This window comes from Onychostoma macrolepis, chromosome 12, assembly GCF_012432095.1.
Source record: "Onychostoma macrolepis isolate SWU-2019 chromosome 12, ASM1243209v1, whole genome shotgun sequence".
Classification (NCBI taxonomy): Eukaryota; Metazoa; Chordata; class Actinopteri; order Cypriniformes; family Cyprinidae; genus Onychostoma; species Onychostoma macrolepis.
This window is the reverse complement of record NC_081166.1, coordinates 19,336,618-19,363,378: the sequence shown is the minus strand read 5'-3', so window position 1 is coordinate 19,363,378 and position 26,761 is coordinate 19,336,618. Positions and strand designations below refer to the sequence as shown.

The window sequence follows — 26,761 nt, the reverse complement described above, 5'->3', positions numbered from 1 at the left end:
TGACAGTTTATAGTTCTTGAGAGTATGGTACCTCTCATTGCATGGCACAGTGCACAGACCTACCCCACACTGACTTTAATGATTGACTGTATTTAATGATTACTAAATTTATAAAGCGAGGGTGGAATGTTCATGTGAATACACTATTCAGTGAAAAATTTATTTTTTGCAGTTAAAAAAGAAATGTGCATGTCAATTTGTTAAATTGCAGAATGATACAAAGACAGGTATGTCTCAAGGAATTACATAATACATACAATCTTACTTTATTTTGCGTTTTGGTGGCATCAGGGAGTCAGGCACAGCCACTGACTGGAGATCAGCCTGTTCTGCAAGAGCTTCCAGCATGCTTCACTGTAACTATCTATGAAATATAGAATGTAAAAATCAGAAAAATCAGAAAAGTTTTCTACCATCTAGCCTTTTAAATTAAACATACTGTATACAGGGAAAGGGTGTATACATAATTGCAGTATATATGATATTAACTTCATATGCAGACAAAGACTCCAGGGGCTGTCTCCAACACTTAGTGTCTTGGACTAGGTTTGAGCCTAGAGAAAAAGTTTAAATTATATTAATGTGAGGTTAATTATTACCTTAAACAATAAAACTGATTTAAATGTTTGTATGGAGGCCATAAACACACACCATTCTTCACCCAGATTGCAGGCACAAACTCAACTTCTTCAGGGTCAACAAAGCTGACTGTGTGGCACATGATTTCTGCAAGCAAAACACAAATGTGAATAAACAACTAATAAAAAAAAAAAAAGAAAAAAAAAAAGATAAAATAAAAGTCAATACAGAAAAGCAGTTATGACTCTTAGTTGTCATACTTGTGTAGATTGTGTCCAAGCATAGCACAAAATATCCAATTGCAACACTTTTTAATTCCTATTAATTCTTTTCCCCCAGATTCAAACATCTTATTGACTCTTTTAACAGCCCTTTTTCACGTTACTTCACTCACTGTAAGACCACATGTTTTCCGCTATGTACTGTAAATGGGGACTGAGAATAATTGTAATGAAATCCAATGACAGAAAAGTGTTAAACATGAACACAAAGCCAATCAAGTAACACACCGTAGAGAAATGGGTGAAACCTACATGTTAGTTGAGATTTTGGTAACACTTTATTTTAATGGTCCCTTTTGAACATTCTGTAAAAGGCTCACACAGGCTTTTCAAACACAACATTTTTCCATTATTTTGATTTCAAATCCAAACGTTGTATTGAAAGTGCTTTTTCAGCATTGTGATCCTCTTTTATTACAGTACCTAGCCAAAAAGTACCGAGCTGTACTGGGGAGCTGAGTTTTTTAATTAATATTTTTTTTTTTTTTTTTTGACATAAACGTTTTTTTTAATTAATTATAATATCCAAAAGTGTCTGCTATTTGAATAAATATTGTAAAGATTTACAAAATTAGGATGACACACTACATCTCTCCTATTGGAATTAAAAAAACGTGACCTCTGCTCTGTAAACATCCATGTCAGTATTTCCCTTTTGAAAATAACGAATGGAAATAGATCACAAACGTATTTGGTGTTTTCATTTTGTATATTCTTTCTACATTTCTTTTGGACCTAAGGTACAGAACTTGGAAAGATGGTGAAAAATAAATTGACTCATGAATAATACTATAACAGGGATGATAAATCTAAATATAAAATGATGATAAAATATGAGACTAATATTAACTTTATCCCACAGAGGGCACTGTTACTAATGAGGGGAATAAACTAAACTATTATTAAAATATTAACTGTCATCCATACTTATTAATTTGAATAATCTTTATTCATCTGATTTTACATATGGCCTGAGAAAATATCTATTATTTTGGTTTGTGAGATCGAGATCGAGCTGCCCACACAAACATTTAGGAGGACAGAAACGTGTTGTCAACTCTGCCCAGCTACTTTCATTAATAAAATAGTTTATAGAGACTGGATCGCTACATTATATTAATTAGCAAAGATGGGGTAAAATGACTGTTTAATAACTAAACTCAAATCTTCATTGCTTAAAGTGATGCGCAGATGCAGGTAGGCTAATTCACACACTCTCTCTCACCGCACCATTTCATCTCTGATGCGGGCAGAATGTTAGAGCTAACGAACTTTGCGTCAGGTGGTCCTTGCCTTCACGTCGTGCATTAAAATCGTTTATTGCACAGCAAGAACAGGTTGGCGAGCTGTGTATTATCCCTTATGTATTCGCTCTTTAGCAATTTTTACGGCACTATTTAAATGACGCCCTGGTCATTCTTGGTGTACCCGAAATGGCCCCACACTATCGACTTCAGTCATTTCTCTGGTGGAAATAAAGGATCGCTGTTTGGTTCCTCTGTCATAGTTAATCTAATAGCCTCCATGTCTCTGATAAGCACGGCATTTTAAGATGGTGCACCGCTAGTGTAACTTTGTTTTCATTTTGCGCAAGTTTCAACAGTTCCATTCTGTGCAACAGAAACACTCGGTGTAGCAGAGCCTACGATTAATTAACCGTGACTTTTTAAAGCGCGGTTAATTGTAAAACCGGTTAATCGCTGCATCCCTAATTGCAATACACCCAAAGCGCTTTACAATTATGTGGGGGGGGTCTCTCCTCAACCACCACCAGTGTGCAGCATCCACTTGGATGATGCGACGGCAGCCACAGGACAACGGCGCCAGTGCGCTCACCACACACCAGCTACAGGTGGAGAGGAGAGAGTGTCATAGAGCCAATCAAGTGGATGGGGATTATTGGGAAGCCATGATTGACAAGGGCCAGTGGAGGGAATTTGGCCAGGACACCGGGGTTGCACCCCTACTCTTTACGATGAGTGTCATGGGATTTTTAATGACCACAGAGAGTCAGGACCTCAGTTTAACGTCTCATCCGAAAGACGGTGCTTTTTTACAGTATAATCAAATTAGTTAGATTTGTTTGAAAGATAACACCAGAAATATGGTGGGAATTAAGTTATATATTATCACTTTAAGCAACAGGGAGTGAAAGTAAGGTAGAGTTTCATTAAAAAGTGAAGCTACACGGAGCTGCAATCGCAAACCTCTCAGCAGCACAACAGAAAGGAGACTAATCGACCTGAATTCCATAACTTTTTGTCAGCATGGTCTGAAGCTGATCTGAGCCACTTTTGGTGAAAATCAGACAAACCGTCTAGGACAAGTTTGGAAAAGTAGGTTTTTCGAACAATTTAAAATAGCGAAAAAACTAAACCTTACGATTATTGAATTTTCCTTCTGTGTCTTATGGTTCAAAAGTTATTAGCATAAACATGAGTGAAACTTTGGACAAGTGGTGGCACTAGAGAGTTTGAGTTACTTGCTATGGTTAATGTTGAGACTGTGCTCTATCAGTGTGCCAAATTTCACAACTTTCCAGCAAGCGGTTCTATGGGCTGCCATAGACTCAAGAGCAGCAGAAGAATAATAATAATAATAAGAAGAAATCTAACGGATACAATAGGTGCCATCGCACCTTCGGTGCTTGGTCCCTAATAAACATCAGAAAATAGTTTATGTCAACCGCGGAACACACCATTTTTCAAGTTTAAGTTCACCGAAGTTAATCTACTCTCCTGTCTGATTTGTGATTAAGGCTAGAAGGGATACAGCTGTGGCTAGTGGGCATGCGCATTTACATATTTTTCGAGTCGACAATAATTTTCCCCTTTCGCACCGCTTTAGTTCCAGAACTAAAAGTACAGTACTAAAGTACTGGGACGATTTTGCGCGAACTACTTCCCAGTACCATTTAAAGGGTTGCATTCGCACCGACAGTGGGTACTAGGAAGTGATGTAAGCCGGTCGACAGCGACGTCATTTGTGCACGCCGTTCAACAACGAAAACAAACAAGAACAACGTTAACAACAGGAGGATGGAGGATGCTGTGATCGGAGCTGTGTTTTTGTTGTGTCTTGCGGGGTTCACAATAATGGACATGGAATGTCGACGTAACTTTACGTCAAGCGATTGAAAGATCGCAAAGGAGTTGTTCAAAATGTTCAAAAGTGCCTGCACTTCAGAGTCCGTCCATCTATCGCTGTTCTCCATTCTTGCGAAATATAAGTTTATGCGATGTTTACACAGTTTGTGTTTACACAGCGTACACTCACGATAGTTCCTATGGAACTGTTTTAGACCCTACTCTGAAGTAGGAGCTAATTAGTTCCTCCAAACGGAGTTCCGGGAACTAAAACAGTTCGTAGTTCCCGCGGTGCGAACACGCCAAAAAGTGGGTAGTTCCACGATTAGTTCGGGTACTATGAAAAGGTTCCTGCGGTGCGAAAGGGCCTATAATGTGAAACCTATGAAAATGGTTTAAAAAAGCACATGGCGCCATAGTTTCATCACTTTACAGTGTCGCAGTGACCGTCTTTTTGCAGTAAAGGACCTGTCATAGTTTAATGAGTGGGAAGATGACATGAAGCGATGTGAGGTTAGCTGCGATGAAAACTGATGAGCGCACATGTGCATATACAGCTCCTGATCGGGGCGAAGTCCATGGGATTTTGTCCACAGAATGATAAGAGCACACATTTTAACATAGTATTTTAACTAAAGCGCTGAAAGCCATGCATACAGTGCCGGACATGACAGATTTTCTGGTAGGCAAAACAAGTACTTTAAAGGAATTCCTTAACTTATTGCCGTTAATGTGGCAGCCCACAACAGCACAGCTTAACCCTCCACACATGTTTCTATTTAGTTATATTTAAAAAGTTTAAATCTTTTTTAACCCGTTTTAACATGGATTTCTATGGAGACCAGCTGTAGATGTCAGGCAAGATGGCGGATAACAGCGGCGGCACATATCTGTGTTCTGATTGGTCAGATCGCCTGTCAATCAAGCTCTTTGCGAACGGTCAATTATTAGTAATTTCAAATCTAATAAAATATATATTTAATTAATTGACAAAACAAATTTCATTATATGTCATGATAGATTTATTTAAATATGTTAGTCCTGTCATTGTTTTTAAAATATCCCACACTTTCTTATTGTTGTTGGCCTTAAACTCATCTTCTAAAAGCTATTGATAAGATGCTTTAGATTCCTTTAGTTTGATTTTTAGTGTTTTTATTTTTCTGCCTAAGTAATGTAAAGTTCTTATTTTTAAAATCTGCTTTCCCCTGATTCATAACTTCCTTAATATATTTGGTTACATATGATTATTTGGATAAATTATGATATGTTTAGTAGGAATAACCAACTGATGATGATGATGATGATGATACTTTATTTGTCATTTCTATGTCACATAGAAACGAAATTGTGTTTCACACGTCCACATCTTACAATTCAGTGCATTATATAATACATATAAATCAGTTCAATAAAATTATTTCAAATAATAAAGCATAAACATTCTAATAATATTATTTCAAATGCTCTAAAATGTTAAAAGAATAAATCACAAAAGAGTCACAAACTCTGATTTAGCAGCCTAATTGCTGTGGGAAGAAAGCTATTCAACAGCCGAGAAGTTCTGGTTTTTATGCTACGGTATCTTTTTCCTGACTGCATCAATGAGAACAATCCATTAAGTGGATGTATGCAGTCCTTCAGGATACTACCAGCTCTCCGTACACAGCGCCTGTGTAAATGTCTTGTAGCTGTGGTAGTGAGACACCAATAATTTTCTCCGCTGTTCTCACAATCCGGCTGAGATTGTGTCTCTCCTCTGCTGTACAGCTTCCAAACCAGGACGAGATACAATAAGTCAGCAGACTCTCTACTGTCCCTCTATAAAACAACGTCATGGCTGTGATGGGAAGTTCCACCTTCTTCAGCCTGCGAAGAAAATGAAGGCGTTGTTGTGCCTTCTTGATCACAGCTGAGGTGTTATCTCTGGTAATCAGCTTGTCCGTCAGATGGATCCCCAAGAACTTGGTGCTTTGGACCCTCTCCACCTCGGAGCTGTTTATAGTCAAAGGGAGATGGTGATGTTGCCCAGCTCTCCTGAAATCTATGACCATCTCTTTTGTCTTATTGGTGTTGAGGGCCAGATTGTGCGTTGTGCACCAAGCTGTGAGTTTCTCCACCTCTTTCCTATATGCCAATTCATCATTATCAGTAATAAGGCCGACAACAGTGGTATCGTCTGCGAACTTGATAACATGATTGCTATTAAAACTGGCAGTACAGTCATATGTCAGCAGCGTGAACAATAAAGGACTCAGAACGCACCCTTGTGGCGTACCTGTGTTCACAATTATTGTTTTAGATGTTAAACTGCCAACTCTGACTGTTTGTCGTCTCTCTGTCAGAAAGTTCATAATCCACCTGCACACCCTGAGTCCAGACCCAGCAGCAACAACTTTTCCACCAGTTGTTGAGGCAAGATTGAATTAAATGCTGAGCTGAAGTCCATAAGTAAAATCCTGGTATAGGTGTTCTTATTCTCCAGGTGTGTCAGTGTGAGGTGGAGCAGGGTGGAGATGGCATCCTCAGTAGAGCGATTCGCTCTATACGCAAACTGAAGTGGGTCCAGATTTGTTGGAAGACAAGACCTGATGTAACTCATCACTAGACGCTCAAACACTTCATAGCAATAGAGGTCAAGGCTACTGGACGATAATCGTTCATTGAGGATGGATTGGACTTTTTGGAAGTGGAATAATAGTAGAGCTTTTAGACAAGTGGGTATACTGGCCTGGCTGAGAGAGATGTTGAATATATCACAAAAGACATCCTTTAATTGCTCAGCACAACCTTTTAGCACGCAACCTGGGATATGGTCAGGCCCAGCAGCTTTCCGTGGGTTGATCTTAGTGAAGACCCTCTTCACGCTGTCTACTGTCAGCTGCAGTGCCTGGTGAACGGAAGGCTCTTCCTGCATATATGCAACTCCGGTGTTCTTAACCTCAAACCGAGAAAAAAATTAATTGAGGTCATCAGGAAGAGAAGGATCATTGCCCATTACCTTTTCTATAGGTTTATGGCCAGTGGCCATTTGAAATCCCTGCCATAAGCATCTCGTATCCTTGCTGTTGGTAAACTGAGTAGACAGCTTTATCCCAAAGGCCTTTTTTGCCTGGCAAATACCTTTTTTCAGGTTGCTCCTTGCTCTTGCATACCCCACTGTGTCACCGCGTCTGAATGCAGCGTCGCGGAGCCTCAGTAAGGAGCAAACTTCACCTGTCAGCCACGGCTTATTAGTAGAGTACACCTTGATACATTTTTTAACAGTCACATCATCAGTGCACTTGTTTATAAAACCCAACACAGCTTCTGTATATTCCTCCAGGTTTATACCGTCACCAGATGTTGCAGCATCCCTAAAGATGCTCCACTGTGTGCATTCAAAGCAACCTTGTAAGGATAAAATGGCCTCCTGTGGCCACACTCTAATTTCCTTCACTGTTGGTGGCTCTTTTCTCACCCGCGGCCTGTACGCAGGCCTAAGTAGTACAGTTAAGTGATCCGAACTGCCAATGTGAGGTAAGGGGGCTGCAGTGTATGCTTTTGTGATGTTAGTATAAAGATGGTCCAGTGTATTTTTCCCCCTTGTTGCACATGTAACATGTTGATGGAAATTAGGTAGAACAGACTTAAGATTAGCCTTATTAAAATCCCCCGCAATGATAAAAATTGCATCTGGATAAGAAGTCTGTAATTGACTGACTATACTATAAAGTTCTCCCATTGCCTGTTTAACCTCAGCACTTGGAGGGACATACACTGCTATGATGATAATATCTGTCAGTTCGCGTGGTAAATAAAAGGGTCTGCACTTAACGACCATTTGCTCTGCATCTGGAGAACAAGATTTCAGAATAACTCTCGTCTGAGCACCATGAGTTGTTTGTATAAACAGCCACACCTCCTCCGCTGGAGTTTCCCAGTTGATGACGCCACTCTGTCTGCTCTGTGAAGTGTTAGCCCCACTAGCTCAACTCCAGAGTCCAGTATTTTATCTGTCAACCATGTCTCAGAAAAATATAAACAGAACAATCTCTTACATCACGCTGCAGCGATCTCCAAAGTCTTAAATTGTCCATCTTATTATCAAGGGACCGAACGTTCGCTAACAGGACTGACGGGATGGCCGGATTGTTTGGATTCGCTCTCAACCTCGCTCTTACACCCGCTCTCTTTCCCCGCTTACGTGTCCTGTCACATCGTCGCCGACGATGCTTCTTCCCCGCGAGAGCTCCAGGTGATACAGATGAATCCTCTATATAACCTCGGCGTAGCAGTCCAAGTTTCCCCAGCCGATCTGTTAAATGCCGATCTACCGGCCGACCACCCCGCTCTCTAATATCCATCATTAAGTCACGACTGTAAACAAACTTTCGCCCATTTAATATACAGGGTAATAACTGTTGCACTGAAAAGCCGATGTCCGCAGAGGCCGCCGCAAGCATCGGTCGCGCCGCCATGTTCCCAAAAGTTAATTTAACTGTTACCAAACTGTTACCAAAAGTTAATTTAATCATTTATCACCCCAGTCCTTTCATCTAGCGAACCTTCATGAAAGACTTTCCAGTCTGTCCATTCAAAGTAAGCTTTCAATTCTTCTCTAGACTCACAATGTTTCTCTTCGCACATGTACAGTATTTATCTGAAGCACTTGTATAGTTTGTATTGTTTGTATTTTTTATTTTATGTATAGGTAAAACATTTTTTTTATATATATAGTATATTAATAGTCAAATCTATCAGTAGAATAGTTGTGTATAGGTTTATATTGTTTTACTTCATTGTTGTATGCCTGTATTTATGTAGCACCGTGGTCCTGTGAGGCACGACATTTTGTTCCACTGTATGCCCCCGCATGTAGCGGAATGACAATAAAGCTCAACTTGAAAAAAAAAAACCTCTAGTTTCATTTGAACACAGCCTAATGACTTTCTTTTTCGGTTTACCTCTTTTAAGTTTAGTCTTATAAACTGGAATCATATGGACCACATTATGATCAGATTTCAGTATCGGCGGTATAATAATACATAACGATCACAAAGGAATGTAAAAGTATTATTATTTTTCTGTAATACAATTACACAACACAAAAAAATGCAACTGTAAATATCAATTTAATGAGTTTTCACATTTCTTTTTAAAACAATTTTTGAATGGGTGCTGTCACACATTTCATCCAGTCCTTACAGATACAAATAAAACAACAGTTTTTGTAGATCAGTTTCTTTAAAACATAAAACTGTGTAAACTAGGCACTATAGATTCCTATTCTTTATGTCAAAATTGCATCATCAGAACACTCAAAAATTTATTATTGCTACACGTTGTCCAAACCTTGAGCTATTAAAACTAAGCCAAACAAAGAGTCCTAAAACAGACAATACATGTGACACAAAATTTGAAATGTTACATGTGGCCAGAAAAAAACTGCTGCCCTCAAAAACTTCACACATGAAGACTCATTTCCATCAATATTATATACTGCATGCTGGAGAAATTCTCAGGTAGGAAGACACTTAGTGTAGTTAACATAAAGCACAAACAAAGGACTTGAAACAAAGGTCAAGCCTCAAGTAACGAGTCCATTTTGATGGCATGGCCCGAAACAATGGCGAAGGTCTGGGATGTCGTTGTCTTGTCCTAAAGGCACAAAATGTGCAGAAACGCATCACTGGTCTCTGCATTTTGCAAATATTCCACCATGTTGGTCCCCTCTTGTTAATTACACAACACTTAGAGTGAATCCCATTTCTCTGTCTTACCCCTTCCCCTTACCCCTTCCTCTTAGTTTTGCACGTTCACGTGAGAGTAAGGGCTATCCCAATTCTCATTTTGATCGAGGGGTAAGGCTAAGGGGAAGTGGTAGATACCCCTTAAAACCAAGCATTTTCGTGAGCTTACTTGAAACCAAGGGGTACCCAGAACACACTGCGCAACCAGCAACAATGGCGGCCAGATCATCAAGTATTCAAGTATTTTCAGCTTAAATAATTTATTTAAAAATTACGACAGTCTTGCTTTGTGCTCTAGACAGTCCTGTACATACAGTGAGGAAAATAAGTATTTGAACACCCTGCTATTTTGCAAGTTCTCCCACTTAGAAATCATGGAGGGGTCTGAAATTGTCATCGTAGGTGCATGTCCACTGTGAGAGACATAATCTAAAAAAAAAAATCCAGAAATCACAATGTATGATTTTTTAACTATTTATTTGTATGATACAGCTGCAAATAAGTATTTGAACACCTGAGAAAATCAATGTTAATATTTGTTACAGTAGCCTTTGTTTGCAATTACAGAGGTCAAATGTTTCCTGTAGTTTTTCACCAGGTTTGCACACACTGCAGGAGGGATTTTGGCCCACTCCTCCACACAGATCTTCTCTAGATCAGTCAGATTTCTGGCTTTGAGCTCCCTCCAAAGATTCTCTATTGGGTTTAGGTCTGGAGACTGGCTAGGCCACGCCAGAACTTTGATATGCTTCTTACAGAGCCACTCCTTGGTTATCCTGGCTGTGTGCTTCGGGTCATTGTCATGTTGGAAGACCCAGCCTCGACCCATCTTCAATGCTCTAACTAAGGGAAGGAGGTTGTTCCCCAAAATCTCGCAATACATGGCCCCGATCATCCTCTCCTTAATACAGTGCAGTCGCCCTGTCCCATGTGCAGAAAAACACCCCAAAGCATGATGCTACCACCCCATGCTTCACAGTAGGGATGGTGTTCTTGGGATGGTACTCATCATTCTTCTTCCTCCAAACACGTTTAGTGGAATTATGACCAAAAAGTTCTATTTTGGTCTCATCTGACCACATGACTTTCTCCCATGACTCCTCTGGATCATCCAAATGGTCATTGGCAAACTTAAATCGGGCCTGGACATGTGCTGGTTTAAGCAGGGGAACTTTCCGTGCCATGCATGATTTCAAACCATGACGTCTTAGTGTATTACCAACAGTAACCTTGGAAACGGTGGTCCCAGCTCTTTTCAGGTCATTGACCAGCTCCTCCCGTGTAGTTCTGGGCTGATTTCTCACCTTTCTTAGGATCATTGAGACCCCACGAGGTGAGATCTTGCATAGAGCCCCAGTCCGAGGGAGATTGACAGTCATGTTTAGCTTCTTCCATTTTCTAATGATTGCTCCAACAGTGGACCTTTTTCACCAAGCTGCTTGGCAATTTCCCGTAGCCCTTTCCAGCCTTGTGGAGGTGTACAATTTTGTCTCTAGTGTCTTTGGACGGCTCTTTGGTCTTGGCCATGTTAGTAGTTGGATTCTTACTGATTGTATGGGGTGGACAGTTGTCTTTATGCAGCTAACGACCTCAAACAGGTGCATCTAATTTAGGATAATAAATGGAGTGGAGGTGGACATTTTAAAGGCAGACTAACAGGTCTTTGAGGGTCAGAATTCTAGCTGATAGACAGGTGTTCAAATACTTATTTGCAGCTGTATCATACAAATAAATAGTTAAAAAATCATACATTGTGATTTCTAGATTTTTTTTTTTAGATTATGTCTCTCACAGTGGACATGCACCTACGATGACAATTTCAGACCCCTCCATGATTTCTAAGTGGGAGAACTAGCAAAATAGCAGGGTGTTCAAATACTTATTTTCCTCACTGTATATATTTGCAACCATGTTCTTAATTGAAACGTTTTAAAAAATCGCTAGTTTGCTACACTAACGTTACATTGCTGATTTGCACAACAGTCCCGCAGACTAGCCTTGAATGGACTCCATGCATGTTTACAGTTTTAACAAGTTTGTAAAACGATCCAAAGTTTGTGATCAACATTTGTCGGCTCTGGTGACGTAGCAGCCAGCTAGCGACGGTGTATGATGACGTAACCGAAACCAAGTGGTGTCTCATTTCATAGTGGTATGTTTTCACCCCTAGCGCTTACCACTCGGTTTCGAGGGACAAGGGCTAGGGGTAAGACGAAGGGAAAGGGGTAAGAAAGAGAAATGGGATTCACCCTTAATCTTGCAACATAACAAACAAGTTAAATGTATTTTATGGAAATCATATATAATCATTTACAGTTGAGGTCAAGCGTTTACATCACCCTTTCAGAATCTGCAAAATGTTAATTATTTTACCAAAATAAGAGAGATCATACAAAATGGATGTTATTGTTTATTTAGTACCGACCTGAATAAGATATTTCACATAAAATATGTTTACATATAGTCCACAAGTGAAAATAATAGTTGAATTTATATGATTATATGATTTATATGATTTTGAGATCCATCTTTTCACATTGAGGACAACTGATGGACTCATATGTAACTATTACAGAAGGTTCAAACGCACACAGTATTAAATGAAAAAAAGATGATATTTAGGCAAAATATGTACACAAAATGTACACATCCCCATTCTGTTCAAAGGTTTTGGTTACACTTTATTTCGATAGTCCACTTTAGACACTCTACTAACTATAAGTAACTTTGTGACCAACATGATCTCACAGAATTCCGTGTAATGTTCACGGACTTAATTAACCTCCGAATCTGTGGTGGCATCACGGAATCGCCGAAAATTCCATGATGGGCTCACAGAAAGAATTCCGTGATGGGCTCACAGAAGTGATACCAATGTAAGTCAGTGACAGGCATCAGCCGTGCTCCACGCACGGAAACCCTTAGCATCAATATGCCGACGCGATACTGGGAAATTTATCGTCATCATTATTGTTCAGAACTGGGTATGTTTAGGGTAGGGGTGGGGTCAGGTACTCCAGTGAAAGTATAACTGCATTGGAGTCACTCTTTTTACGTGGTCCGATGCAGCGCTGGTGTTGAACCAGTGAATCCATGCATGGACCACGGCTGATGCCTTCTGTGAGCCCATCACGGAATTTTCGGCGATTCCGTGATGCCACCACAGATTCGGAGGTTAATTAAGTCCGTGAACATTACACGGAATTCTATGAGATCAGGTTGTTGTGACTACATGTCAACTAATTCTCATTCATTTGCAACTACATGTCTACTAACTCTCAGTAGGGTAGGTTTAGGGTTAGTAGAATAAGTTGACATATATTTGCAAAGTTTCTCATACTCAGTATGTTGTATGTTGTGGACCCATCAAAATAAAGTGTTAGAAGATATTAAGCAAACAGTCTACTAATACTCTATTGACTGCTAGTTGACTTGTATTTGCAAAGTTACTTACTGTTAGTAGAATGTCTAAAGTGGACTATCGAAATAAAGTGTTACCAAAGTTTTCACCTCCTGGCTCTTAATGTATCGTGTTTCCTTCTGTGAGCATTTGAACCTTCTGTAATAGTAGCATATGAGTCCCTCAGTTGACCTGAGTGTGAAAAGATGGATCTCAAAATCATACAGTCATTGTTGGAAAGGGTTCAAATACACAAAAATGCTGGAAAACCAACAAATTTGTGGGAGCTGGAGGATTTTTCTGAAGAACAGCAGGCAGTTTAATTGTTCAGGACAAACAAAGGACTCATGAACAACTATCACAAAAAAATAAAAATAAATAAAAAATAAAAACAGCTGTGGAACATTCAGGTAACAACACAGTATTAAGAATCAAGGGGATGTAAACTTTTGAATGGGGTCATTTTCTCTTGTGGACTATATGTAAACATCTTTTATGTGAAATGCCTTATTCAGGTCAGTAATAAATATACAATAACACGCATTTTGTATTATCCTTCTTATTTTGGTAAAATAGTTAACATTTTGCAGATCCTTAAAGGGTGATGTAAACGCTTGATCTCAACTATATGTATATATATATATATATATATATATATATATATATATATATATACACTGAACAAAATTATAAACGCAACACTTTTGTTTTTGCACCCATTTTTCATGAGCTGAACTCAAAGATCTAAGACTTTTTCCATGTACACAAAAGGTCTATTTCTCTCAAATACTGTTCACAAATCTGTCTAAATCTGTTTTAGTGAGCACTTCTCCTTTGCCGAGATAATCCATCCACCTCACAGGTGTGGCATATCAAGATGCTGATTAGACAGCATGATTATTGCACAGGTGTGCCTTAGGCTGGCCACAATAAAAGGCCACTCTAAAATGTGCAGTTTTATCACACAGCACAATGCCACAGATGTCGCAAGTTTTGAGGGAGCGTGCAATTGGCATGCTGACTGCAGGAATGTCCACCAGAGCTGTTGCCCTTGAATTGAATGTTCATTTCTCTACCATAAGCCGTCTCCAAAGGCGTTTCAGAGAATCTGGCAGTACATCCAACCAGCCTCACAACCTCAGACCACGTGTAACCACACCAGCCCAGGACCTCCACATCCAGCATCTTCACCTCCAAGATCGTCTGAGACCAGCCACCCGGACAGCTGCTGCAACAATTCATAACAATTCATTGCATAACCAAAGAATTTCTGCAAAAAATGTCAGAAACCGTCTCAGGGAAGCTCATCTGCATGCTCGTCGTCCTCATCGGGGTCTCGACCTGACTGCAGTTCGTCGTCGTAGCCGACTTGAGTGGGCAAATGCTCACATTTGATGACATCTGGCACTTTGGAGAGGTGTTCTCTTCACAGATGAATCCCGGTTTTCACTGTACAGGGCAGATGGCAGACAGCGTGTATGGCGTCGTGTGGGTGAGCGGTTTGCTGATGTCAACGTTGTGGATCAGGTGGCCTATGGTGGCGGTGGAGGAGTGGACCAACATTCCACAGGCCACAATCAACAACCTGATCAACTCTATTCGAAGGAGATGTGTTGCACTGCGTGAGGCAAATAGTGGTCACACCAGATACTGACTGGGTTTCGGACACCCCCAATACAGTAAAACTGCATATTTTAGAGTGGCCTTTTATTGTGGCCAGCCTAAGGCACACCTATGCAATAATCATGCTGTCTAATCAGTATCTTGATAGACTAGATCTTGATCCACACCTGTGAGGTGGATGGAGTATCTCGGCAAAAGAAAAGTGCTCACTAACACAGATTTAGACAGATTTGTGAACAATATTTGAGAGAAATAGGCCTTTTGTGTACATAGAGAAAGATCTTAGATCTTTGAGTTCAGCTCATGAAAAATGGGGGCAAAAACAAAAGTGTTGCGTTTATAATTTTGTTCAATGTGTATATACAGTGGGTACGGAAAATATTCAGACCCCCTTAAATTTTTCACACTTTGTTATATTGCAGCCATTTGCTAAAATCATCGTTTTTTTTCCTCATTAATGTACACACTGCACCCCATATTGACAGAAAAACACAGAATTGTTGACATTTTTGCAGATTTATTAAAAAAGAAAAACTGAAATATCACATGGTCCTAAGTATTCAGACCCTTTGCTTTGACACTCATATTTAACTCAGGTGCTGTCCATTTCTTCTGATCATCCTTAAGATGGTTCTACACCTTCATTTGAGTCCAGCTGTGTTTGATTATACTGATTGGACTTGATTAGGAAAGCCACACACCTGTCTATATAAGACCTTACAGCTCACAGTGCATGTCAGAGCAAATGAGAATCATGAGGTCAAAGGAACTGCCTGAAGAGCTCAGAGACAGAATTGTGGCAAGGCACAGATCTGGCCAAGGTTACAAAAAAATTTCTGCTGCACTTAAGGTTCCTAAGAGCACAGTGGCCTCCATAATCCTTAAATGGAAGACGTTTGGGACGACCAGAACCCTTCCTAGAGCTGGCCGTCCGGCCAAACTGAGCTATCGGGGGAGAAGAGCCTTGGTGAGAGAGGTAAAGAAGAACCCAAAGATCACTGTGGCTGAGCTCCAGAGATGCAATCGGGAGATGGGAGAAAGTTGTAGAAAGTCAACCATCACTGCAGCCCTCCACCAGTCGGGGCTTTATGGCAGAGTGGCCCGACGGAAGCCTCTCCTCAGTGCAAGACACACGAAAGCCCGCATGGAGTTTGCTAAAAAACACCTGAATAAGATTATCTGGTCTGATGAGACCAAGATAGAACTTTTTGGCCTTCATTCTAATCGGTATGTGTGGAGAAAACCAGGCACTGCTCATCACCTGTCCAATACAGTCCCAACAGTGAAGCATGGTGGTGGCAGCATCATGCTGTGGGGGTGTTTTTCAGCTGCAGGGACAGGACGACTGGTTGCAATCGAGGGAAAGATGAATGCGGCCAAGTACAGGGATATCCTGGACGAAAACCTTCTCCAGAGTGCTCAGGACCACAGACTGGGCCGAAGGTTTACCTTCCAACAAGACAATGACCCTAAGCACACAGCTAAAACAACGAAGGAGTGGCTTCACAACAACAACGTGACTGTTCTTGAATGGCCCAGCCAGAGCCCTGACTTAAACCCAATTGAGCATCTCTGGAGAGACCTAAAAATGGCTGTCCACCAACGTTTACCATCCGACCTGACAGAACTGGAGAGCATCTGCAAGGAGGAATGGCAGAGGATCCCCAAATCCAGGTGTGAAAAACTTGTTGCATCTTTCCCAAAAAGACTCATGGCTGTATTAGATCAAAAGGGTGCTTCTACTAAATACTGAGCAAAGGGTCTGAATACTTAGGGCCATGTGATATTTCAGTTTTTCTTTTTTAATAAATCTGCAAAAATGTCAACAATTCTGTGTTTTTCTGTCAATATGGGGTGCTGTGTGTACATTGAGGAAAAAAAATGAACTTAAATGATTTTAGCAAAGGGCTGCAATATAACAAAGAGTGAAAAATTTAAGGGGGTCTGAATACTTTCCGTACCCACTGTATATATATATATATATATATATATATATATATATATACACACACACAGACTACCAGTCAAAAGTTTTTGAACAGTAAGATTTTTTTAATGTTTTTTAAAAGAAGTTTCTTCTGCTCACCAAGCCTGCATTTGATTTATTTGATCCAAAATACAGTAATATTGTGAAATATTTATACTATTTAAAATAACTGCTTTATATTTGAATATATTTTAAAATGTAATTTATTCCTGTGATCAAAGATACATTTTCAGCATCCTTACTTCAGTCTTCAGTGTCACATGATCCTTCATAAATCTTTCATATATGCTGATTTGCTGCTCAAGAAACAATTGTCGTTATTGTTATGATCAATATTTAAAACAGTTGAGTATTTTTATTTTTATTTTTTCAGGATTCTTTGATGAATAGAAAGATCCAAAGATAAGCATTTATATGAAATAAAAAAAGCTTTTGTAACATTATACACTATACCATTCAAAAGCTTGGAGTCAGTATAATTTTTTTTGGTCACTTTATATTAGGTGGTCTTAATTACTATGTATTTACATAAAAAAATAAGTACAATGTACTTATTGTGGTTATATTGTATTACAAAACACTATTGCTGCTATTGACGTGGGATATGGGTAAGGTTAGGGACAGGTTAAGTGGTTGGGTAGGTTTATGAGTGGGTTAAGGTGTAAGGGATGGGTCAACAGTGTAATTATAAATGTAATTACAGAAATTAATTGCATATGTAATTACATGAAGGTATTATTAACAATATAAGTACAATGTAAGAACATGTATGTACACAATAAGTGCATTGTATCAAATTATTAAATTAAATGTAAGTACATAGTAGTTAAGGCCACCTAATATAAAGTGGGACCTTTTTTTAATATAAATTAATACTTCTATTTAGCAAGGTGTAAGGTCTGTTTTGGGTTCTGTTTCATGCTCTTGTTTCATGTTGTTTCCTTTGTTCCTTGTCATGTATTAATGTTGTAACCTGCTGTTGGCCAGTCTAGTCCGTTCATGCCATACCAAGTCTATCTGTGGTCAAGTCTGTTTCAAGTCTGTTCAAGTCAAGTCTGTCTTTGTTTTGATTTTGTTTGTATCTTGGATTTCACATTTGTAAATAAACTGCACTTGGGTTCTTCACTACGCTCGCCTTCAGTGGACTCATTACACAAGGATGCTTTAAATTGATCAAAAGTAACGATGAAGACATTTATAATGTTACAAAAGATTAATCTTAAAGAATATTAAAAATAAAATAAAAAAATCACAGCCTTTACATGTAAACAATATATATTTTTTGTTATGGTAAACTGAGGATACCAACATCAGGTTTCTAAGTTCACGAGGATTACAACGAGTTTTGTGCTGAATATAGGTTATGCAAGAAGGACATAAGTTTGGAACTACAACAGTGGCAAGACTGAGCAAGTGAAGAAAAACAGAGAGGAAAATAACAGCAAGGATACTGGAGTAAAGACCAGACATTAATAATGACAATAATAATAAGCCATTTAGTGGCATTTTTTTAGAGCTACTTTATGGAGGGCCTAAATGCTTCAGGCTGGTAAGCAACAGCCCAACATTGCAAAGCTGCAGTGGTAACACTTTATTATGGGGAACACATATTCACTATTAACTACGACTTTTGTGTTTTAACGTTGTTATAGTGATTAAGTTTAGGTATGGGGTAGGATTCAGGCATGTAGAATATGCTCATGCAGAATTAACAGCCAAACTACAAGCTAATAAGCAACTAGTTAAAAGTGAGAATTGGTCCCTAATACTAAAGTGTTACAATTGTATTTACCAGTTGATATTTGTCAAATACAGTTGAATTTAGTTTTTATAGATTGACATATTATAAGAAATAGCTGTTTCACTTTATTTTGATGGTCCCTTTAACACATTCTGTTGACTATAAGTAACATTGCACTTACATTTCTACCAACTCTCATCAGATTGTTAGTAGTGTATTAGTTGACTGGTAGGGTTAGGGTTGGAATAAGTTGACATGTAGTTGCAACATTACTTAGTGTAAACAGAATGTTCAAAAGGGACCATCAAAATAAAGTGTTACCGAAATAGCTTACCTGGAGTCATGTCACCCAGCTCTAAATGCACCTTTCCATCTCGCTGGGCATAGGCAAGAATTCAGTCTGCAACTGTAGCCCAATCTTCAAAAAGTTTTCTGTCTGCCTCTGGATGCCCAGACAGCAAGCAGTGTCGGCCCAGATCTGGCCCACATCTGGCCCGCATGGATTTCACACGGGCCAGATGTGGGCTGGATCTGGGCCAAAACTATGTTGCTGTCTGGGTATAGCTTGCTAAAGTCTCTTGAAATCTGCTAATTTGAAGATGTAAGATGTGCTCCCTTTATAACAGAGTGTAATGATCGCGAAATCGAAAGTGAAAGTGAAAGTGAACAGCGAACGCTGCTCATTCAAAAGAGATTTAAATACTCCGCACACGATAGCGGCTCCCTGATGCGCGAAAATGATATGCAATATTATGATGTTTGCGTGAGCGGGCGGTAATGGTCAGAAATTCAGAAAACAGCCCTGTGCAGGGCTTTAATACAAAAACTTACACAATGAATGCCGACTGTAGAAAGTAAAAGCTGAATCCTGGACATTTAAAAATCCCGGCCGGACGCATTTTATTAGGCCCAAAAAGAGGAAATGTCCGGGTAAAAGAGGACGTACGGTCACCTTATTGCTGAGGCCATATTTTGTCCAAAAATAATTAGCCTAGCTCGCTAGGCAGCTAATAATTCACAGAATAACCCCGCACAGCACAGATCAAATATTGCATTTAACAGTGAAATCAGTGTGCTCTTACTACAACTTATTTAAAATAGAGGTAAATAATCATATCATGTTAACTTACCTTATAATCCTGCTTGCTGTGACTGTCTGACGACGAGACGAGTGAAGAAGAATCCAGACATTTCGATGAAGCGGAAAAATAAATAAACCGGTTGGGTCAAAATATCCCAACCCAGCTGTTCAGTGGTGAAATAACTTGTACAGTCCATTTGACCCAGCATGAGCAACCCAACTGTGTGTTTACATTACCTCAAACAACCCAAAATTATGACCCAGCACAATTAACCCAAAAATGTGTTTACAGAAATAACCCAGCACTTTTTAGAGTGCAGGTTGCAATGATTTAAAGGGGTCATATGATGCTATTTTAAAGATCATTATTTTGTGCATTTGGTGTAACAGAATATGTTGACATGCTTCAATGTTCAAAAAACAAATTATTTTTCAAATACTGTACATTATTGTAGTTCCTATATGCCCTGCCTCTCTCAAACGCCTCATTTTCCACAAAGCCCCTCCTTCCGACAGGTGCAGTCTACTCTGATTGGCCAGCTGACACAGTGCATTGTGATTGGCCGAACACCTCAAGCGCGCATCAGAAAAGTAACACTCCCTTTACCATAATCGCAAGCTTCAGCTTTCAAAGTAAATATAAAGACAGCTAATAATGTCCTTAGTTTTACCATCAGTTCAAGCCCGAGAGGGGAACAGAGTCACGTTACAGACACAGTGATGATGCTCGTATGTATTTGCAGAATACAAGCCGCGGTTAAGACAGTTGACTCCACTGGGATATGACCCTGTCTCTCTCTCTCTCTCTCTCCCTCTCTCCCTCTCACACACACACACAATGTGTTACTCACTGCGCAAAACTCCGCATTTGAACAGTCAATAGCAAATACAATAGCAAATACTAATAACAGAACATACTTACAGTCGCTGATTTAGAAGCGCCAGATTGTTATAGCAAAGTCGGAATTGACCCTCTTTTTTTTTAGAAATAGCCTTCGTGTACAGCCAGCCTTGTACTCTCCTAGGTTCACGAAACTGTCGTCCATAAAATGTGTTGCACAAATTCGAACATTCAGGTTGTGCTGTTCTGTTGTAAACAAATCTTAAAAATGATTCCTAATTGCATCTACTTTCGGAAGGCCAAATAAAGTGCTTTTGCTTTTGCATAGAAACACAGCGTCTCCCTGACATGGCTGCATCAACACTACTGCAGTTACTGAAACCAGGCCTTCTTTCTTTCTGAAGGCAGCATAAGCTGCAGTTCATGTACATGCTCAGAAATCAGGCTGGCCACTTGTGTCGGTTTGCCACTGGGAGGGACGTACATCACAAACAATAGAATGCATCCACATTCTCTTGGCAGATAAAAGGGTCGTAATGTCATGCCTAAATTTTCCACAATTGGATCACAGATCTTACATTTCACAGTCTTTATCCCTGTCCGCTCGCACAAAGGTGAATCCAGGTACCTCAAAAAGAGAGTCGGGCATTGTAGATTGTAACAAACTTTCTGTAAAGCATAACAAAGATGCCTTGAGGAATTCGTTACAGTACCTTGTATAACATTGTATGATGTCCGATCTTGTTCAATGAGCGCATGTTACTGAAGATGAGGGATGGCAAAGGCGGTCGAGTACATCTCCATCGGAAGCAATTCCGAATAGCACCTCTCCTTCCTTGTTTCTTGTGTTTCGATCTAATAATTTCATGTGGCATATTTTCCACCATCAAGTTTTCGAAGTATCTTGCTATTATCTCTTGAGACATTTTTAAGTTAAGTCTGTTGGCTGTACTGCAGTATGTCAATTACGAGACAACGCTTCCCAGCAAAAGACGAGTTTTTACGGCAATCCGTGTTCTATGTGTATTATGGTGAGGAAAGCCCTAGCGCATGTCCTGAATGAGTTACGGGACTTCCGGGTCTTCTGGGTGCGAATACAAGATGATCCACATAAACGGTAGAATCAGAGAAAATGTAGATCATATATGTAGATCATGTTTTGACCATTTTTAATCTGATCATGACGAAGTAGTCAGTGAGGGAGATGCCTTTACAGACACAGAAACATCTCTAGTTGTGTTGTGGATAGATCAATATCCCGTCAATCTGAATATGAATATGTATATGTATGTATGTGTTTGTGTGATCTATATATGTGTATATATATATATATATATATATAAACATGATAAAATATTGATAAAACATGAACACATAAGATGAAATAGTTTTTTTTTTTTTTGTTCTTTAAAGAGGAGGCTTGGTTCTTTATTTTGATATATAATATGTTCATATATTCATAGCAGAAAATATTCTGAGAGCCATCAAATTTAGGTGAAAATCACCAAAAATGCTGGCAGTGGCTAGCAACTTTTTTAAAAAAGGCTGGCGGGGAGAGAGTTAATTTAAGGCAGTAAGGTCAAATAAGAATGTATTTTGAAAACGCGACTTTGCCTTTCTGATATGACATAATTCTCTCACAGGTGCATTTGAAATCAAGTCCCATTTGTGTTCCTGGTCTTATTTTACTAGTCTTTATTTTATAAGTCTTTTATGTATGTATGTATGTATTTACTATTTTCTTTCACTTTCACAGGTAGCTGTATTATATACATATGAAGAGTTTATTTGCAAAAACAGATAACTTTCATCATGTTTTATTGTGTTAGTTAGCTGTTTTTTTTTTTTTTTTTTTTAACCTAATCAAAATAACCCAACTGCAATAGGTGCAGTGAAAAAGCATGATTTCTAAATTGTTAAAACGGAGTTATCTGTTTTTGCAAATGAACTCTTCATATATATATATATATATATATATATATATATATATATATATATATATATATATATATATGAAGAGTTCAGATGCAAAAACCTCTAAGTGCCATCTGAAATTTTCATCTAAACTGAGCATTTTTATCAGGCTCCTATGTCTAGGTTCAGTAATTTTACTTTAATGGCAATGTATAGGTTTTTGTCTATGCAATTAAAGTGAAAAAAGTAAACATAAATATAGGAGCCTGATAAAAATGCTCATTTTAGAAGAAAATTTCAGATGGCACTTAGAGGCTTTAAAAATAGGTTGCAAATGCCATTTCATATTATATTGACAAACATAAATATAAACAGTCCAGATGTAAAATTTGCATTTAATATCTAATAATCTAATCCAGTGTCCTGAACCTTTTAATTTTGTCTAGTTCATCGGCTTGGGCAGAAAAAGCAACACGTCTTCGCTCCGTTGTGTCTGATGTGCTGCCAGTTGACGTACACCAGTCCTTTCCATTATCACCAGAGTTCTTGCCCCCTTCTGGAGCAGACTGTCTAGTGTCATCTTTCTGCCTGGAGAGTGTAAGCCATGACTTGCTTTCCTTCAACCATGCCTTAGGCCACATCTCCAGCCTGCTTAAAAAAGGTGGTTACCTCCTGCTTATTGGTGCCCTGGGAGAGAGCTTCTACATGGGGGCACCAGGGCTGTACATCCCTGTGGTCCCTCTGGATGAGTCTCAGGTCTGTGCTAGCCTGAAGGCCAGTGGATATGAGCTGTTGCAGTTGTGTATTTACCACCTGCCTCCAGACATGAAGGTGGGAGTGGATGATGTCACTGGTGTGTTCTTTGCAAAAGCTAAGAAAACTTAAACAATTTTAGTTGAAGGGTAGTACATGGACTGGAAAGGTAGGAAATGTATGTATGTTATTAATTCTTCTTTTTTAACTGTGCATGAAAAAGGTTTTTGAAAACACTCATATTTGTCAGCATTTGAAAAGAAAGCTTGTAAAATTACATAAAACTATAAATAAATAATGATTGCTAATGTTTGATTTCCCTCATTAAAATTATTAAAATTCACCCCACATTCATTGCAGATAATATTGTCTGTCTCTTGAGCATCATATGTGATAGTCTATTAGTATCTGAATGACATAAATAATACATCAAAATGATAGTCACATACCGTATTGAAATAACCAGGGGAATTTTAAACTGCATCAGAAAGCACATAGTTCCCTACTATACTGTATAGAAGACAGTAGGCTATGTGACAAAAAAAGTATGTCTGAATCCACAGTACTCATAAAAGAGTAGGCAAAAAGTACTTGGATGACCTTCTACTTCCAGCAAGATTCTTAACCCTTTCGCACGTGAGTTTAAAATATTCTAGCTGCGTGGGTTTTTTTAGGCGACCGTTATTTTAGAACTTATAGCCTTATTGTTTCCATGGCGATGCGTCATGCTTGTCATGTGACACACCGCAGCCCTAATAGCGCTGTATGACACATGGATTGTTTTTATTTCGTTTTTCCTTTTTTTATATTAATATTCACAAACATACTCGCTATATTATGAAATATCTGATATTCTGATTCTGAAATATGTGCAAGTAAATGTATTTGGTTGTTTAAACACTTTTATAATGACCGTGTTAGTTGATCTATACCGGGTGATGGGCGCCGCCATGTTTGTTCGCGCTGAATCCCAGCTGTGGGATTTACAACACGTAAATTCATCCTCTCCTCCCAAAACACATTAAAGTCTCCAGTAAACTGGGAGAAGAGCAGAGTAAACTTTAAAGTTATCTACACAATCTGAATATGATATCAATAAAACATGTCGTCAGATTATATTTGTAATGATCATTATTGCTGCTTCCATAGACATCAGTGCATATTTTACAAACTATAAATGTATGGTTTTGCTAGTACTTATGTGTATTTAAATGTCTGAAATCTAAAAGAAGCATTATATGGTTGAAAACACTGAATAAGTTATAATATGACAAGCGCTCGCACGTCTGATCTGGCTCCGCGCCAGAAAGCAGATTTGAATTCAGCAATTGATGACGTGACGCACTGTACGTTCTAATCACACCAGTGTGATCGTATGCTCCTGGGACCAGCCAAGACTGATCACACCGGTGTGATTGTATGCGTTAAAGGGTTAAGTATGCATACAATGGACACTTTACTATCCATGAGGCCACAAGAGAGGATTTGTGAATTGAAGTGAAGGAATGCAACTGATGCTGGTTGTTTCCAGACTTGTTTCCAGTACTCACTGATACCAATTACCGATACCGATACTGCATTTTTATTTATTTATTTTTATGTACAGAAACCAAAAGAACAGAAATCATGTTAGCTGGCTTAATTCATTTAGCAAATACATACTTCCTTCAGTTTTTACACTTAATTATGCCTGTTAAAATGTATTGTACAAGCTTTTGTTACTTTTACTGTTCATTTTTATTGCTTTGATATATTAAATCTTTAATTTATATAGATACTATTTACACTAAGTGCAAATGAAGAGTTCAGATGCAAAAGCCTCTATGTGTCATCTGAAATTTTCATCTAAAATTAGCATTTTTATCAGGCTCTTATTTGTGGGTGCAGTCATTTCACTTTAATGGCAATGTATATGTCTAGGGCTGCAACAACGAATCGATTAAATCGATAAAAATCGATTACTAAAAGCGTTGGCAACGAATTTCATAATCGATTCGTTGTGTCGCGCGACGAGACGTTTGATTATTAAAAAAAATAAAAATAAAAACTTTAGTTGAGCGGAGCGGAGTGAACACACTCGGTCTCTCTCGCGCACGGATGCTAGCAGAGTTTGGCGCCTCATAAATAAAAACAAAAGTAAAAAAAAAAAAAAAAAAAACGAGCGGAGGTAGAGGAAAGATACATGGCGGAGGCAGAGAAATCCGTGCGACCCAAGTCATCCAAGGTGTGGGAGCAGGGGCGGTGTTTGCGTATGGCAGAGTATGGCAGTTGCCATACCCTAGCCCAGTCAGGTGCTGTGAAAAATTATCCAAACTTGAGTCGCTTATAATTCGTTTTTATTATTTTTAAATCAGAGAGTTTTAAAAATAGTAAACCAATTATAAGCATTAAAATAACTTGTCAGTAAAACTTCGTAACGCCATTGGATCATCGAGCTCTCAGCGAGACCTCGTAACTTCACCCCGCCTCCGTTCAGATTGACGCGCCGCACACAGCCTGGAGAAGATGAGATCTCTGCTTTTTCGCAATGCAAGGGTGAATAAATAATTGGTGTTTGAATAGTACAGCGTTTTCTTTACTCAAACACTATGTCAGTAAAGGATAATGTTTTTGTGTGTTTGAAGAGTGGAGAAGAATTAGTTATTTGCTGTCTATATACGTTTTAAATATCCTGTGCATTATGTGCATAAGCGCTTAATTTGAGATTTTGGCCAAGTGTATTAAACAACAAGAAAAAACTAAGCGCCCATATAGCTACAATCAAAGTTATATAACCTGTAAAAGTTGATGAAAGCATAATGCACTTATGCACTGCATAACAGTTACAGCCGTTCTAACGACAGACAAAACACTCCATCTCCGTCATTCTCTGGTCAAAAACATTATTAACTCCATTTGAGCTTGATTTTCATATAATGTTAAGTGCAGGTGTCTGATACAATACCAACGCTAATGACGCAGTGTTGTTAAATTATTTGATTTTTGCACTCCCAGATGTAAAGCATACATGTGTATGTTTTTGTGTTAGTCCATTTTATTTTATTTTATTATTATTATAACAGCTCAGGGATGTTCAAGGAGCAACATGTTTGTGCACTTTCTAAAGATTTTAGTTCTGTTTTTGAATAAAGGGTTGGAAATGAATGCTTTTTTTTTTTTTAAATCCGATTCATCGATTAATCGAAAAAATAATCGACAGATTAATCGATTATTAAAATAATCGTTAGTTGCAGCCCTATATATGTCCTTTTCTATGCAATTGAAGTGAAATAACTGAACATAAATAAAGGAGCCTGATAGAATTGCTCATTTCAGAAGAAAATTTCAGACAACACTTAGAGGCTTTTGCATCTAAACTCTTCAAATAGAGATGGATGCTATTTACACTAGGTGCAAATAGCAATGGATTCTATTTACACTAAGTGCAAAATTTTTGAGGAAAATTTCAGATGGCACTTAGAGGCTTTTGCATCTGAACTCTTTATTTACACTATGTTAAAAAGCTGAATTTTCTGCTATTTATACTACTTACTGCAAATAGTGGCAATTATCTGCACCTCAGTATTGTAGTACATTAAAAAACAGTACACAATAATAACATATTGAGTGTAAATTATAATTTTAAAAATAATAACCTACCCTATATTATTTTCAACTGTTTTTTTTGTTTTGTTTGTTTTGTTTTGTTTTTTGAAAATAAATGCCTTTCCAATGTGATATGAAAAGGCAGGGAAAAAAAAAAT

At 38.6% G+C, this 26,761-nt stretch overlaps 1 protein-coding gene across 2 annotated transcripts in view; it reads left to right on the top strand.

Annotated features, from left to right (window-relative positions):
* Positions 1-23,407, top strand: part of LOC131551149 (phenylethanolamine N-methyltransferase) — a 102,469-nt gene extending 79,062 nt beyond the window's left edge. For both annotated transcript variants that reach the window (XM_058793867.1, XM_058793868.1), the window contains exon 3: positions 22,712-23,407. In XM_058793867.1, coding sequence (XP_058649850.1) covers positions 22,712-23,150 — 439 coding nt within the window. In that variant the 3' untranslated portion in view covers positions 23,151-23,407. The remainder of the gene's footprint in view (positions 1-22,711) is intronic.
* The last annotated feature ends 3,354 nt before the right edge of the window (positions 23,408-26,761 follow it).